This window comes from Dendropsophus ebraccatus, chromosome 5 (assembly GCF_027789765.1).
Source record: "Dendropsophus ebraccatus isolate aDenEbr1 chromosome 5, aDenEbr1.pat, whole genome shotgun sequence".
Classification (NCBI taxonomy): Eukaryota; Metazoa; Chordata; class Amphibia; order Anura; family Hylidae; genus Dendropsophus; species Dendropsophus ebraccatus.
This window is the reverse complement of record NC_091458.1, coordinates 16,107,216-16,121,766: the sequence shown is the minus strand read 5'-3', so window position 1 is coordinate 16,121,766 and position 14,551 is coordinate 16,107,216. Positions and strand designations below refer to the sequence as shown.

Below are 14,551 nucleotides of genomic sequence, written 5' to 3'. Positions count from 1 at the left end.
CTGTCCCTGCGGCGGCCTTTCACGTTGCTTAGTTCCTGGGCGGGCCGCCTCCGAAGTCACTGCTGAGCCGTCTCCTCCCCCATGTAAGTGCACGCACGCACGCAGGTCCTCTCTGCTGTGCCGTACCGTGGGGAGGGGGGCGGAGTCACAGTCACAGGCGCCATTATTGAGGAGGAGGCGGACTGACGGAGAGCAAGTGACTTGTGCGCCCCAGAGGTATCCCTGCTGCTGCAGCTGCTAAATAGCTGCCTGTCACTGGGGGCTGGAGGGGGGGCGGGGGGGGGGGGGGGTGGAAAGATGATGATGATGATGGGGGGAGGTGGGGGTTGGAATGATGATGATGATGGGGCAGCGGGGGGGGGGGGGGAATGATGATGATGATGGGGGGGTGGGGGTTGGAATGATGATGATGATGGGGCGGGGGGGAAATGATGATGATGATGATGGGGTGGGGGTTGGAATGATGATGATGATGGGGCGGGGGGAATGATGATGATGATGGGGGGGGCGGGGGTTGGAATGATGATGATGATGGGGGGCGGGGGTTGGAATGATGATGATGATGGGGGGCGGGGGTTGGAATGATGATGATGATGGGGGGGCAGGGGGGGAATGATGATGATGTTGGGGGGGAATGATGATGATGGGGGGGCGGGGGGTGGAAATGTGAAAGTTTGCTATGGGGCCCTGCCATTTCTAGTTACGCCCCTGCTGCCAGGACCGCAGGAGTGAGGTGTGCCTGTCAGTACTGCAGGAGGAAGGAGGAGTGTCTGTCAGCACAGCAGGAAGTGGAAGGTGTGTCAGCACACCATTTTCTAGATTTGTAGCCTGAATGCAGTTGAGGATATCATTGTGTACAACATTAGGAGAGTCCAAGCATTCAATGATTAACCATTCCTATCCCTTACAAAAGTAAAGGTCCTAATATAACTAACTGGAGGCGAAAAATATAAAGCAGCCTCCCAACTGGTGATGTGTCATCCTTCTTGGATTTCTACTGATCCTTTTATTCTCAGGGAGATAAGCCACCACCAGAACTGTCTGGCAGCAGTTACTCCTCCTCTCTCCCTAGAGAACACATGAACGCTTGGCTATGCCGACCATTTGTGAGTATAGGGAGAACGGGAGGGATATCTTTTGGCCTACAGTTATTGAAAGTATGTGTCCGTCTTCTGTAAAGAGTTTTATACAAGTTCAAGTTGCAAAAGGGCAAATTCTGCTATGTGCTTTAATCCTCAGGCTGCAAGTCCCAAAACCCAGGAGAAGGCCTGTAAATTACAGAGCAAATTCAACACCCCCCTCCCCCCAAAAAAAACAACAACAAACACACACAGGTCCTAGTGTCAAGTTACAGGGTAAAGCTCCTTACAGTTCTTACTCTTCTATGGCTCCATAACCATCCAACATTTCTCAGTCCTGTCTAAATTATGGGACCCTAAGGAGCAGTGGTTTACCAAGAGAGAAGGCCGAAAACCTTGTCTGGTCAACCTGAAAAAAGATATATAGGCCGCCTACCCTCAGTCCCTCCCCCCCCCCCAGACTGAGGAGACCGTTCGTTACCAAAATTCTAGACTTCTTTACTGACGACTCTGTGGAAAGAGTCCAGACAAAAATAAGTGAAGGGATTATGTTGCAGACCAAAACCTCCACGCCGCTTTCATCTCGAGAGCCCTCAACGAGCCAAAAACAAGCAAGCAGACGATTATTAACCTGAAATCTTTTTTCATGTTTTTACAGTTTTTTAATATGCTACTCATAGTGCTGAGAAGCCGAACACGAGAACTAGGAGACGATAAGCAACTCCTCCTGATCGCTAATGTTACCAACAGTACGGGGAAAACGGGGGAAGTCTGTATCCATGTTTTCCATGATTCATTAGGGCTGTATCCAACTTCAGTCAATGGTAATCAAATGCTGCACGCTCGAGTTCAGACCAATACAAGCGCGCTCGAGGTTCGCTCAGCTCAGAACAATCACTTGAACGATCATTAGCGATGTCTATGCAGCCCTTGTCTTTACTGTAAAATAATAAAGTATTTACTTACCTTACCACGTTCCCCGTGTCCTCGGGCCTTCCCCAGTGTCCTTGGGCCTCCCCCGGTGTCCTCGGGTCTTCCCCGGTATCTGCAGCTGCAGCCTTCTGTTCCCATCTCTGCACTGACAGGCCGCTCAGCCAATCACTGGCTGCGGTCCTAACTTGGCCAGTGATTGGCTGAGCGGTCTGTCAGTGCAGAGACCTGAACAGAAGGGAGCAGAAGGCAGAGCTAAGACCGGGGAAGGCCGGAGGACACCGGAGAAGGCCCAAGGACACTGGGAAACGTGGTAAGGTAAATATTTTATTATTTTATACTACAATCATCAGCCGTCAGCTGTGCATCGCTATTACATGTGCCTGACACCCGATGATTTTAGGTCTGGACCTAAATAAACCGCTGATTGCTGTCTCTATTAGCCCTGATTCGGCTGATTATCCCTCCATGTAATAGGGCCCTTAGGACTTAAAGGGGTACTCCAGTGACCACATAAAGTAGTAGTTTGAAAAAACAAGAAAATGCACAATGGTTATATGTACATTAGCGTATTGCAGGTTATAGCTATTTAACAACTGCAACGCCTATCATGCCCTGATATGTTTATCATTACAGGAGTAGTAGTCATGCTAAGCATTACATCGGTGGTTATGGTACATCCCTGGCGATAGGGCTGCTGTTTTATTGTTTTAGATGGTAATTTGCTTTACTGAGTTAGAACTAGATCATTAAGGATGATTAGGCAACTAATATATACAGTGAATATATAATTATATGCTTATAAAATGATATGGGATTGACATAAAACTGTACCATGTGAGCTGCAGTCTCTATGGAGCTTTCCTTGCTGCACTCCTGCCCTTACTTGTCAGGCTGTGAGGGCAGATGACATCACTTCCTTCTATAATGCCCTTACTTTGCAGGCTGTGAGGGCAGATGACATCACTTCCTCCTATAATGCCCTTACTTGGCAGGCTGTGAGGGCAGATGACATCACTTCCTCCTATAATGCCCCTACTAGGCAGGCTGTGAGGGCAGATGACATCACTTCCTCCTGTACTGCCCATACTTGGCAGGCTGTGAGGGCAGATTACATCACTTCCTCCTATACTGCCCTTACTTGGCAGGCTGTGAGGGCAGATGACATCACTTCCTCCTATACTGCCCTTACTTGGCAGGCTGTGAGGGCAGATGACATCACTTCCTCCTATAATGCCCCTACTAGGCAGGCTGTGAGGGCAGATGACATCACTTCCTCCTGTACTGCCCATACTTGGCAGGCTGTGAGGGCAGATTACATCACTTCTTCCTATACTGCCCTTACTTGGCAGGCTGTGAGGGCAGATGACATCACTTCCTCCTATACTGCCCTTACTTGGCAGGCTGTGAGGGCAGATTACATCACTTCCACTTGTACTGCCCTTACTTGGCAGGCTGTGAGGGCAGATGACATCACTTCCTGAACACACCCACAGACTTTAGGAGAAATGCAGAAAGGGTGAGTAGAGAAATGGCGCTAATAGCTGCCAAAGAAAATGAGCAGTTGAGCGGATGCCGGATCACACAGCAGCGCAGAAGGTATGTATGCACTCCTTTATATATTTATGTGCTGGCATTTTCCATGGCCTCATGAGCAATACAAGGATAGTTGTGCAATACAAGGATGACGATAGGAATGCTTTAAAGGGGTAGTTCACTTTAAATTCAATTAGTACCAAAAAGCTACGTTTAGGGACATTAATTGCTGTTCTTAAAAAGATCAGACCCATCTCTCCCAAGGCATAGAATAAAAAAGGTAGACGAGGAGGATGAGCAGCAACAAGACAGGTGGAAGCCATCACAGAAATGCTGAGAAGCCTGAAGACCAAACACAACTCAGGACCTTCTGGGAAACATTGGTCCTATGGGAAGTCTCATCAACTTGACGGAGCTTGATAACAATCCAAAATAAGCAGTAGGAAGGCTTGGCCATGGCTGCTAGTACCATCTGGTATTTGACGCCCCCCAATGAATGTAACCATGGAAACAAACAAGGTTGCACAAGCTAGGAACAGAGAAAATATATTTACCGCATAATGGATAGAACAGAGTTCAACAATAAAAGTCTAGTAAATGTGGAGAAATGCAAAGGGAGCAAACAAGGAAACCTTCTATTGTGATTTTTATTTTTCACTTATATGTCATATGCCTGAAGTGTAAGATATCTCACCCACAGCGATGGGCACAAAGACACCGAAGACTTATGACCTTGAGCCACCATTGATTCAACACTGATGGAAAGTTCTTTACTCTCAACACCTACAAAGAAATGTGGACATTCCCAGTGGTCATGGTCAGGAATAGGGATGGTCCGAACCTGCCGAGGTTCGGGTTCGTACGAACCAGAACTCTCGTCAATGATTCCCGCTGTCTTCCACCTCCATGGAAAGGGTGGATACAGCCGGGGGGCCACCTGGACAACTGGGATACAGCCTATGGCTATGGCTGTATCCCAGTTTTCCAGGCGGTCCTCCGGCTGTATCCACCCGCTGCACGGAGCGGGCAGGCAGCGTGAATCATTGCCGAGAGTTCAGGTTCGTACGAACCCGAACCTCGGCAGATTCAGACCATCCCTAGTCAGGAACTAAGCCAGAGATCACGAGGAGGACAATCGGGATGTTATATGAAAACAGGTCAGGGGGACAAGGAAACCATGGTCACAAGTGGGAGATCATCACTAGATCGAAGCTAGAGTGAAATAACATCTATCTGACCCACTTCTAAAGACCTTATTACATGGGCCGATTATATGCCCAACCAGGTATAAAAATGTGATATGTACACCATTGGCCAACTTTCTCTGACTTAGAAACTAGGACCGGTGGAGATGATATATTAAAATTATCCAAAATTTTGGAGAACCTGGGGGCCTCAACCACTAGAAGCTTATATTATCTGCCTCATTCATGGTTGTAGGCCCTAGAAAGATGACAGACACCTTTTGAGCGATAAGCGATTGTCACGAACCTTGACAAATATGGGTGAAAAAAGTTGGACAACACGCCAAAACAAACCTCTGCCAACGTGATCTACTATTTGTTTTTAGTATGGCCTCTAGACCCAAGTGGGTAATGCTTCAAATGTCTAAGTATGTTAAATGGTGGCTCTAACTGCATCTATCAACCCAGCTTTTCCTATTCCTTTTATGTATTTTGCATTTAGGAACTCTACTGTTCCATACAGAACATGGCCCATTGTTAGGACATAGAAATTGTTTATACGGCTGTGAACTCCTGGGATTCGTAGAGCTATTGCTCAGCAAAAAATAATACGACTTGTGGAACGAACATTAAACAAGAAAAAAATAGAAAAGAAAAAAAAAACTATCAATAAATGACACAAGTTATTCAACAACACACTCAGAAATGTCCCCCGCAAAGACTCAACGTTCACTTATTAATCTGCCAACTCCTCTCAGCAGGAAACAAGCACTTATCTCGAAAAGTGAAAGACTTCCCTCCCCAAACAAGGTCATTAAAGAAGAAAATATTTCAAGGTTCATTGTCTACTAGTCCTTAAAATACTCAAAAGTTCTATAAAAAAAAAAAGAAAAGAAAAAGAAAAACCGCTAATACTTTAGACACGCTCACTCGATTTTTTGGTTTTACGTTATATGACCTTGACAGTGTTATACTGACATTTTGACAATCATTTAGATGAATGATCGGCAGTAACCAAGTAAGTTATGAGGTGTAAACTTCATGGTATAGGCACTATCAATAAATTAAGTTTGTTGCTTTGAAACATCTGCATAAACAATACCTTGGCTTAAAAAAAAAAGTTTTACCAAATGCACCAAATTTCCAATTTCCCTTCTTTCACGGGAAAGCACCAAAACAACCAAAACAACAAGTCAACATAGATGTAACTAAACACTAATGAATACTACATGCAAAAACATCTTACAAAAATTTATGCAAAAAAGGGGAAAAAAAAACCCACAAGACTTTTCCAAATGTATAACTTGGTACCCATTACATGAATACACCCTGTTCTTCTAGTACAGACTCGTAAAGCAATACTTGGAAAGAAACCCAGGACCTTTATACACTGCTACACGCAAATGTTTTTCAAAGTCTTTAAGACAGTCTGTTATCTGCACCTACATTAACAGCCAAAATGTCTGGGCCTTCAGGCCTCCATACACATTACATATGCGTTGACCAAACCTGCTGATTTTTGTGGGATCTGCCAACCATCTAGTGTGTATAGGGGCCTCCCAACTGTTCCCAATAGGGGAGAGCAACAAAACGCTACAATAAACAGTACTTTTGAGTAAAAGTTAACAATTTCTTGTACTCACCACATAGGGCTTGTTCCTGTTACCAGTCTCTTCGACAGGCTTGGACACTCTCAACAGTTTCGGCTCGGCTGTGGTTGGAGTACTTGGTGCTGTTCTAGGCAAATCCATGGGGTTAAAGGTATTGGAGTTACTAGAATTAGCGGAAACTTGCTTAGAAACATCCACTAAGGGGCTTAAAACTGGATACTGCTTGACAAGAGGCCTTGTAGACTCCACATTGGTCAAATGGGCACCACCGTGGCCTAACACTTTGCATTCAGGAGGGGAGATTGGAATAAATGTTGCCGGTTCACTTGTGTGTCGTACGTGTTTACTTCCTTGCCTGATTTTTACCAATGCATCCTTAGGTTCCTCACCATCTTTGTTGCCATCATGGCTACCGATCCTATTTGACCGTTTTTTAAAACTGCGTCTAACCACTCTGGGTGATAACACATTTACAAGGTTTGGGTCAAAACTTAAATTTTGATTTCCTTCCAAACCATTTTCTTCTAAATCCACTTGCTCTGGTTGAGTGTGAAACTTTGCCTCCTCTTCTATCTCGTCCAGTTCTTCCAGCTCATCTCTTTGATCCGATAGTATAGGTTCACTGGTAGATGCCAGGATAGATTGTTCTAACTCTTTGGAAGGCTCATTGGAGTCTTCTAGGCCGGCAGGAGACAATTCTCCACGACGACTTGGATCGCTAAATGACTTTTTCTTAATTGTTTTCCCATTGCCCTTTTCATCAATGACCTTATCCAAAGCTCCAGGTTGACTAACTATATTCTGGATGACTGTGTTGTAATCCTTAACGCCATCACTACTGAAAGAAAGTACACTTGCAGCACTACCAGTACATTCAGATAGGGCCATGGCTGAAGAATCCGAGATTCCAGACTTCGAATTCAAAGACCCCAGGAGGTTACTATCCATAGAGAACTTTTTAGCATCTTCAGTGATAGAGTATCTCCGGTGAGGCATTGGATCACTCAGGGACCTATAGGCCTCGCTCCCCGACTCACCATTGCTGCCACTACTAGAATCTGTCCCACTGTTACCAAGAGAAGGAAATTTCCGTCTGCGTCTAACTGTTCCAGGTGTTGGTGGAGCATCCATAGGTCCTGAAGTATTTGCCGTATGAGCACTGTCAGAGCACAGAGTACTTTCTGAACTACCAGCATGGGACTGAACTGTGTTATAGTTTCCATTATGGGAATGCAAAAATTCAGTTTCTTCCTTGGAAGTTCCTGTTGATTTCCACACTTTAAGTTTCTGACCGAGGTCTCGATATGAAGTGCAAGGTGTAGGGTCTACCTCGGTAACAATGCCTTCATCAGTCATGCTAGATTCATGCCCAGATACGTCAGAGATTTTTCTATTGGACACAGTTTCATTGGATGCACCCTCATTCACACATTTGCTATCCCCATCTTCCTGGACACTTACGTGAGACATGGAGGGTCTTTTTTCACTTTTGAGATGTTCCATGACTTCCTGATCGAAATTATAGTCATCCTGAGACCCTATCTGTTTAATTTTCTCAAATACTTGTCTGGCTTCTTGGATGTATTGGTCATGCATTGTCCCTGGTTCATTATAGTTTTCCTCTACAGTATTAGCAGCTTCTGTATATGAAAATATTCCATCACTATTGGATGAGGTGGCAAGCATTAGTTCCGATGAACTCTGCTTCATGGAACTGTATGTGCTGACGCGTCGGGATCCCAGTTTGTCTGAATACGTGAAGGATTTTGTGCGTCGTAATGTAGCAGTTAAATCTTTTAATGTTGGACGGATCCCTTGTTGCATTTGGTTCTGCCCTGTAGGCCTACCCCGGCTTTGCTGCCTAGAAGATTCCTGGCAGGTCTCAAGTCTGGAGCAGGCTCCTTCCTTATCACTGGTCCCTTGCCCTCTGTTTTTTAGTTTTAAGTCTGAAATGTCTGATTTTAAGTAAGTCAGTAAGCTAAGGGTATCCGATGTTATATCTGGGTTTGACATGGATTTAATTTGTTTAGAGTCATCACTTTCAATGTCACAATGTACACTATCACTTTCATTTTTCAGCTTGACTGCAGCAGATGGTGTTTTTGACCTAGGACGGGCTATTGATCGTAACATGCTTTCATGTTGGCCGAAACTTGGGGATCTGTGAACATTAAAGCCACCCGGGAAGGTGCGGGCCTGTCCAGCGCAATAAGCATTGAAGTGGTCATCATCTTTAAGGGTTTCAGTGCTTGAATATCTGCTGCTGCTTCTAGAGCCACAGGGACTTGGCATAAAGGGTGGAATGTTAACTTTTGCAACTCGAGACACAGTGGGCATAGGAGACATGGAGGCCAGCTGGCCTGCAGTTACCGCTTCGGAAGTGTTTCGGGAGTGTTGCTTGGGCATTTCATTAGGAGTAGTGGTTGAGACATTAGCAGAAGGACTTGGTTCTCGGGAAGAAGCATCGGACCTGACTGAATGAACTAGGCCGCTCGGCAATGATATAGAATTTGCATCATGTTTTTGTACCGACAAGTCCGTACCTTGGCCTAAATCACTTGCTGCATTAACTATTATACTGTGACTGTCCCCATCAGAGTCTTTATTATCACATACGAAAGAGTCCTTTTCCTTCCTAGTAGAGTGTTTCCTGAGACTTTCCCTGAGGACATCAAGTTCACTTTCCTCTTCACTTCCTGAGGAGGTTTCCTGGGACCTGTTCTTAGAACTGTTCTTATTAGCCAAGGTGGACTCTAAGGTGTTCCTCTCCAGCTCATCCGTGCTGTAGCTGTCTTTGAGTCTGACATTATTAGGGGCTGTCTGTGGTTTGCCTGAACTATGCCAGGAATGTAAACTAAGTGATTGCTGCCTTGCCTCTTGTTTAGGTAGACCAGATGAAAGTGTGTGCGCTTTCAGGCCAAACGGGATACAGCTTCTCGGAGGAGGGGGAGGAGGCTGGGGTTTGGGACCAGTGTTACTAATTCGGTTTTCTCTTGTATCCAAACATGCATAATGTTCTATTTTACTCTCTGACAGTACTTGGCAATAGTTGCTTTCCACCTTTGATGATGGGTTTTTGGGCCAGTGTGCAGGGCCCGATGGCTGCTCTTTGGTGTACTGGTTAAAGCTTTTGGCAGTTTCTACAGGGCAATGTCTTTGTGGCTCCATCCCTGACTCCCTTACATGTGACCCTGATTGGCCCGAGAGCTTTTGATCTTCACAGTCGGGCAAGGAAGATGCCCTAGATGGTGCTTTCCTAGTGCTATCACCAAAAAGTTTTCTCATTTCAGTAACACTAGGCCAGTTAGTCCCTTCCGTCACCAACAGTTCCCGGTTATCTGGCTGTTGCAGGAAACTACAGAAGGTGTTAACTTCATCTACTGAGATCCCTGAGCTCGGAGATTCCCTTGGGCTTGGACTATGGAAATCATGCGACTTACCTGGCAGCGCCAGGGAGAGGCCATCGCTCCCGGTCGGGTTTATAAAGTCTTGTTGACTGCCTTGAGAAGGCTCCGCTATACTGTTGCCCTCCCAAGATCCGGCCTGAAGGCGATGATCCACACGTCTTAAGTTTTCATCGTCGCTCACAGCCCCATCGTCCTTCTGGTGGGGTGAAAACCGTTGAGAAAGCTGCCGGACTGAAGGGATATTCTGGTCTTTGCCGGCTGAAGAGATCTTGGACACCTTCCTAGTTAAGCTGAGGGATCTGGCAGGGGGACGATGTGTTTTTTGACATGTGGGTTGGGTGACATCTCCTTTCCCGGGCAGTTCTGTGCCTCCCTCTTCACTAAAAGCTTTTGCATTCCAGTTTCCTATTTTTTTAAAAGACACGCTCCTGTATATCCGAACTTTTCTCTCGGCATCTCTCTCAGCCATTGTTTACAACAAACACGCGGAAGGTGGGGGTTCTCTTTTAGTATAAATTTCCACCAAGAAATTCAAAAAGTCTTCAAGAAATAAATTAAAATACATTCAAATGTGTAATCCATAGAGAGGGAATCCAGCGTCTCCACGCCTATAGAATCCCATGTAAGTTTGGAAAAGATTGAGCCGAAAAGCCCTCAGCAGACCCGTGATAAATCTTCATCTTTTAGCAATTGCAGCAATTATTCCCACTTTAGTTCCTGTTGGCTTTCCAGCAGTAAGATAAAAATCACAAGAGGGAGGGGAAAGAAAAAAGTTTACGTAAAGTTTCCTTGACAACTGTTTAACCCACGATTGGCTCAGCCCCAGCTTTCAGATGTAGCCATCACCCGCTGTTCAGCTAGAATAATGTACATTCCGTGTGGCGTTGCATTGTTGTGACATGCCCCTGTTGTTGTTGTATCCCAGACATGCACATCTCCAAAAGAAAAAAAGAAAAAAAATTTGTAATTGTAAAATAATCCTTGGGTCTTTCCAGTCTCTTGTGTGTTGATTTCACGTGGGAGAAAAAACCCGTTGCAGCCAGCTCAGCGTAGGTTAAAAGAGGCGAGGTTGGAGGGGAGAGTATGGGAACATTTTTCTTTCTAATGTGTCCCTGGAAAAAAAAAAGATAGAATTGTGTTACAAATAATACATGGAAATTGTCAACCCCCCCTTCCCCATATAGTGCTATGTGGCCACCCCCCTTATAAGCAAAGCAAACCTTCTCTGATCGGATCGGAACGGTATGAGGCTAACTTTTAATTTTTGCAGAAAAAAAAACAGAATTTACACAATCCATTTTTTTTTCTTTTTTAGAAAAAGTTGCGTTTTAGCTCCCCCTATTGGAATAGAGCTGCTTTGCTATTTCCTCCTTGTAATCCGTGCTCAATTTTTCATCCGAATGGAAAAGTATTTTGAAAAAATGTTTAAGGAAAATTCTTAAAAATTAGTTTGAACAACTTTGATACATGAAAGATCAGTTAACACTTATCCTAATGGCCATGTGTTCAATGGGCTATAAGTAATAGAGATTTGTGATATCATCAAGAGATACCTTTATGCATATATGTGAAATGTACACAATATAGCATATGGATTTACATTACTTCCCTGATCTGTGATTGAACAGATTGTAAGCTCCAAAGTCTAGAGTTGTTTGCTTAGATAATGGTCTACCTCATTGTATAGCACCCCCGGGGCTGTTGATGTCATAGTACTGTAGGCGATGACATCACCACAACTGTCAAAATAAACTGCTCACGGATCATCTCTCCGTTTACCTCCAGGTCATTAACTATTAAAGTATGGGGAAAATCATTTTTTTATGCAAAAATTTACAATTGCAAATTTGCATTCCTAATGAAAATAATTTCTAGAAAAAAAAATTACAGTGATTTGTACCTTAATATTGGTCCAAATTGCAAGTTTCAAAAACTTTCCCATGCAGATAACCCCATGATGTCACAACCACCTCCCATCCGAGGGCGACCTGCATCACTGTGGGAGACTGCAGATTGCAAAATATTAAGCAACCTGGAGCCTGCCTCAAACTCCTGACATAAGGCAAAGAGGGGAAGAGGAGGAGGGGGGGGGGGGGGGTCGTAGAAGAATGAATTAAAAGGGCCTCTTTCTTTTACGTTCCCATCTCTTAAAAAAATAAAAGACCGATAAACTCCTGAAAAAGAACCAAAAACGTTCTCCTTACTGTAAAGGGGGTCAATAGGTCGAGACTTGATGATCGGCTCCATAAGGCAGATTAAAATCCGGGTTTCCCGAACAAAACAAACATTTTTTACAAAATTGATCGAAATCGACACAAATCCTCTAATGGTTTTTTTTGTGTGCAAATTCAGTTCAAAAACGTAAAGTGTAAAAGCAAAAAGCAGCCACGACTCGACTTCTCCTGCTCAGGTTCAAAGTTTGCATTGTCCCCTGTGAAGAAAATACAAAGAACAGAGGAGAGAGCGCCCTGCTCCTTACCCTTCAAATCTTTCCTCCAGTCTAAATTTCAGAGGCTACAGAGAGTCCAGGAATTTGTATGCACCATTCTCTGCGCTCAGGGGGGGTCAATGCATTGCAAAACTTCCAGCTCCCCTTAATAAAGTCAGCCCTGGGGTGCGCTTACACCCCTCCTGGGTCCTCGGGATGCAGTGTATCGCAGGCTAGTGCCAGGTACACTAGTTGTGGAGACTCCTGTGCGGCTTGGATACAGGAAGTGCCCCTCCTCCCCTATTTGTGCACTCCAATGGAATGTGCCAGTCTCTTCTCCTACACAGCACAGTTGAATAGCTGTAACCCTTTCACTGCCTCCAGTGCATCCATAGACCCCGAGCTCGGTTCTCCTGTGGTGCGCCTGGAGCTAAGAGTAACTCTGCTCTATTGTTACAGCCCAGGCCGCAATGTTCTGCGGATCACGTTACTTCCAGGAGATGAGGCTCAGAATTACCGTCCGCCTGGAGTTAGGATCTTTGGAGCCAGTGTGAGTGATTTATTCTCTTTTGCATATAAATTTTTAACAATTTTTATTGTCGTTTGCGCCTTTTTTAACTGCAGGGTTTCTGTGTCTAACGTAAAAACACAACATAATAATGAGCAACAAACTTCACACATCCTATGCCACCTAGAGAGTGTAAAATACTATTATAGATAGAATGATAGTAAGCCACGCCCCTCCAGATGCAAAAATGACTGTAAAAATTAATCATAGCACAAAAATCAGAACAAAAACACCACAAAAATAATCATAAATGCCCCCTATGGTGTTGTTAGGAAGGCCAACCTCAGAGAACCCTCCAAAAATGGGAGTGGCCTAGTTAGGGGGTGTGGCTTCTACAAAAGGAGATGGCTATGTATACTAACCCCCCCCTCCCCCATCAATATGAGACCCCAGACCAGATTACTATATTATTGACCTAAAAATATTTGGACCCCTGTATCTACTGCATCAGACCTTAGACCAGACCCCTAAATAAATTTCAGACCCCTAAATAAATTTCAGACCCCAGACTCTTAAATATATTGAAAACCTGAAATAATATTAGACACCAGACCCATTAGTTATATCCAACGCGCCCAGACTAGACCCCTATAATAATGTCCAACCACACACCAGATCCCTAAAAGATTTTCAGACCCCAGGCCAGACTCCTTAAAGAGAGCAGACCACTTTATTACTATGAGACACCAGACCAGACCCCCATATTAACATCCAACCCAGACCAGATCCTTATAATTCTATCAGACTCCAGACTCCTTAAATATATTCCGTATCCTACCTCAGACCATTTCACCTAAAACAATTTCAGACCCCAGACCAGACTCCTTACCAATATTCAGACCAGACCACTTCATTATTACAGGACACCAGACCAGACCTATAATAACATCCAACCACCGACCTAAATTAACTTCAGATCCCAAATCCTTTAGATCTATTCTGATCTTATATGTTAGGCCTTTATAGTAATATCTGACCTCAGACCAGATCTCTAAATTAACTTTACACCCGCCCCCTAAACATATTGAGATATCCTATACTGGACCTCAGACCTTAGACCAGATCCCTAAATCAATGTCAGACCCCAGCCCGTTCAGAGAGCAGACTACTTTAATAATATCAGACACTAGACCAGACTTCTATATTAAAATCTAGCCGCAGACTCCAGATCGGTCCCCTATATTATTTTATGTCTATGACCAGACCCCTAAAATAGATTAAGCCCAAACACCTACATTAATATCAGACCTTACACCAGATCCCAGATCAGACTCCTTAAGTATATTAAAGAGGTTGTCCAGGAACTTTTTCGTATAACTCTTACACGTGTGTAATGTATACTTACCTGTCCCATTCCCTGCAGTTGCTGGATCTTGGGCCACCCATACCCTGAGAATGACAGTGTTTTGTAAGGATCTGGTGATGTCCAGCACCATCTAGAAAACGCTGGTCAGAATAGACAGTATAGGACAGTCGGCAGTGGGGAACGGGTGGCCGGAGATCCGACAACTGCAGGGGAACGGGACAGGTAAGTATACATAAGTCACATGTTCCCAGAAGCCCAAGGAGCTGTTAGTGAAAAATTCCCAGACAACCTTATTAGGATCTCCTATATTACAACCCAGATCAGACCCCTATATTAATATTAGAACTGAGATTTTAATGTCAGATCCAGGACTGTGCAGGACTCTAAGACATGTACCACCACATTGAGAGAATATTACAGACTTGCTGTTTATGGTGCACTGTTTTAGAGACAGAGAACAGACAAAGACCTGAAGTGCACAGGTCTCTTCTATGGCTTCTATG

The 14,551-nt window shown here is 44.5% G+C and overlaps 1 protein-coding gene across 2 annotated transcripts in view; it reads right to left on the bottom strand.

Annotated features, from left to right (window-relative positions):
* ARHGEF17 (Rho guanine nucleotide exchange factor 17) overlaps window positions 1-12,083 on the bottom strand; it is a 155,014-nt gene extending 142,931 nt beyond the window's left edge. The window contains exons 1-2 of one of the 2 annotated variants that reach the window (XM_069969574.1): window positions 11,951-12,083; window positions 6,373-10,858 (exon numbers count right to left, since the gene is read on the bottom strand). In XM_069969574.1, the coding sequence (XP_069825675.1) occupies window positions 6,373-10,215 (3,843 nt within the window). In that variant the 5' untranslated portion in view covers window positions 10,216-10,858; window positions 11,951-12,083. Of the gene's footprint in view, window positions 1-6,372; window positions 10,859-10,966; window positions 10,988-11,950 lie in introns of those variants that run through there. The other variant, XM_069969575.1, reaches the window with a different exon arrangement.
* Window positions 12,084-14,551: the final 2,468 nt, after the last annotated feature.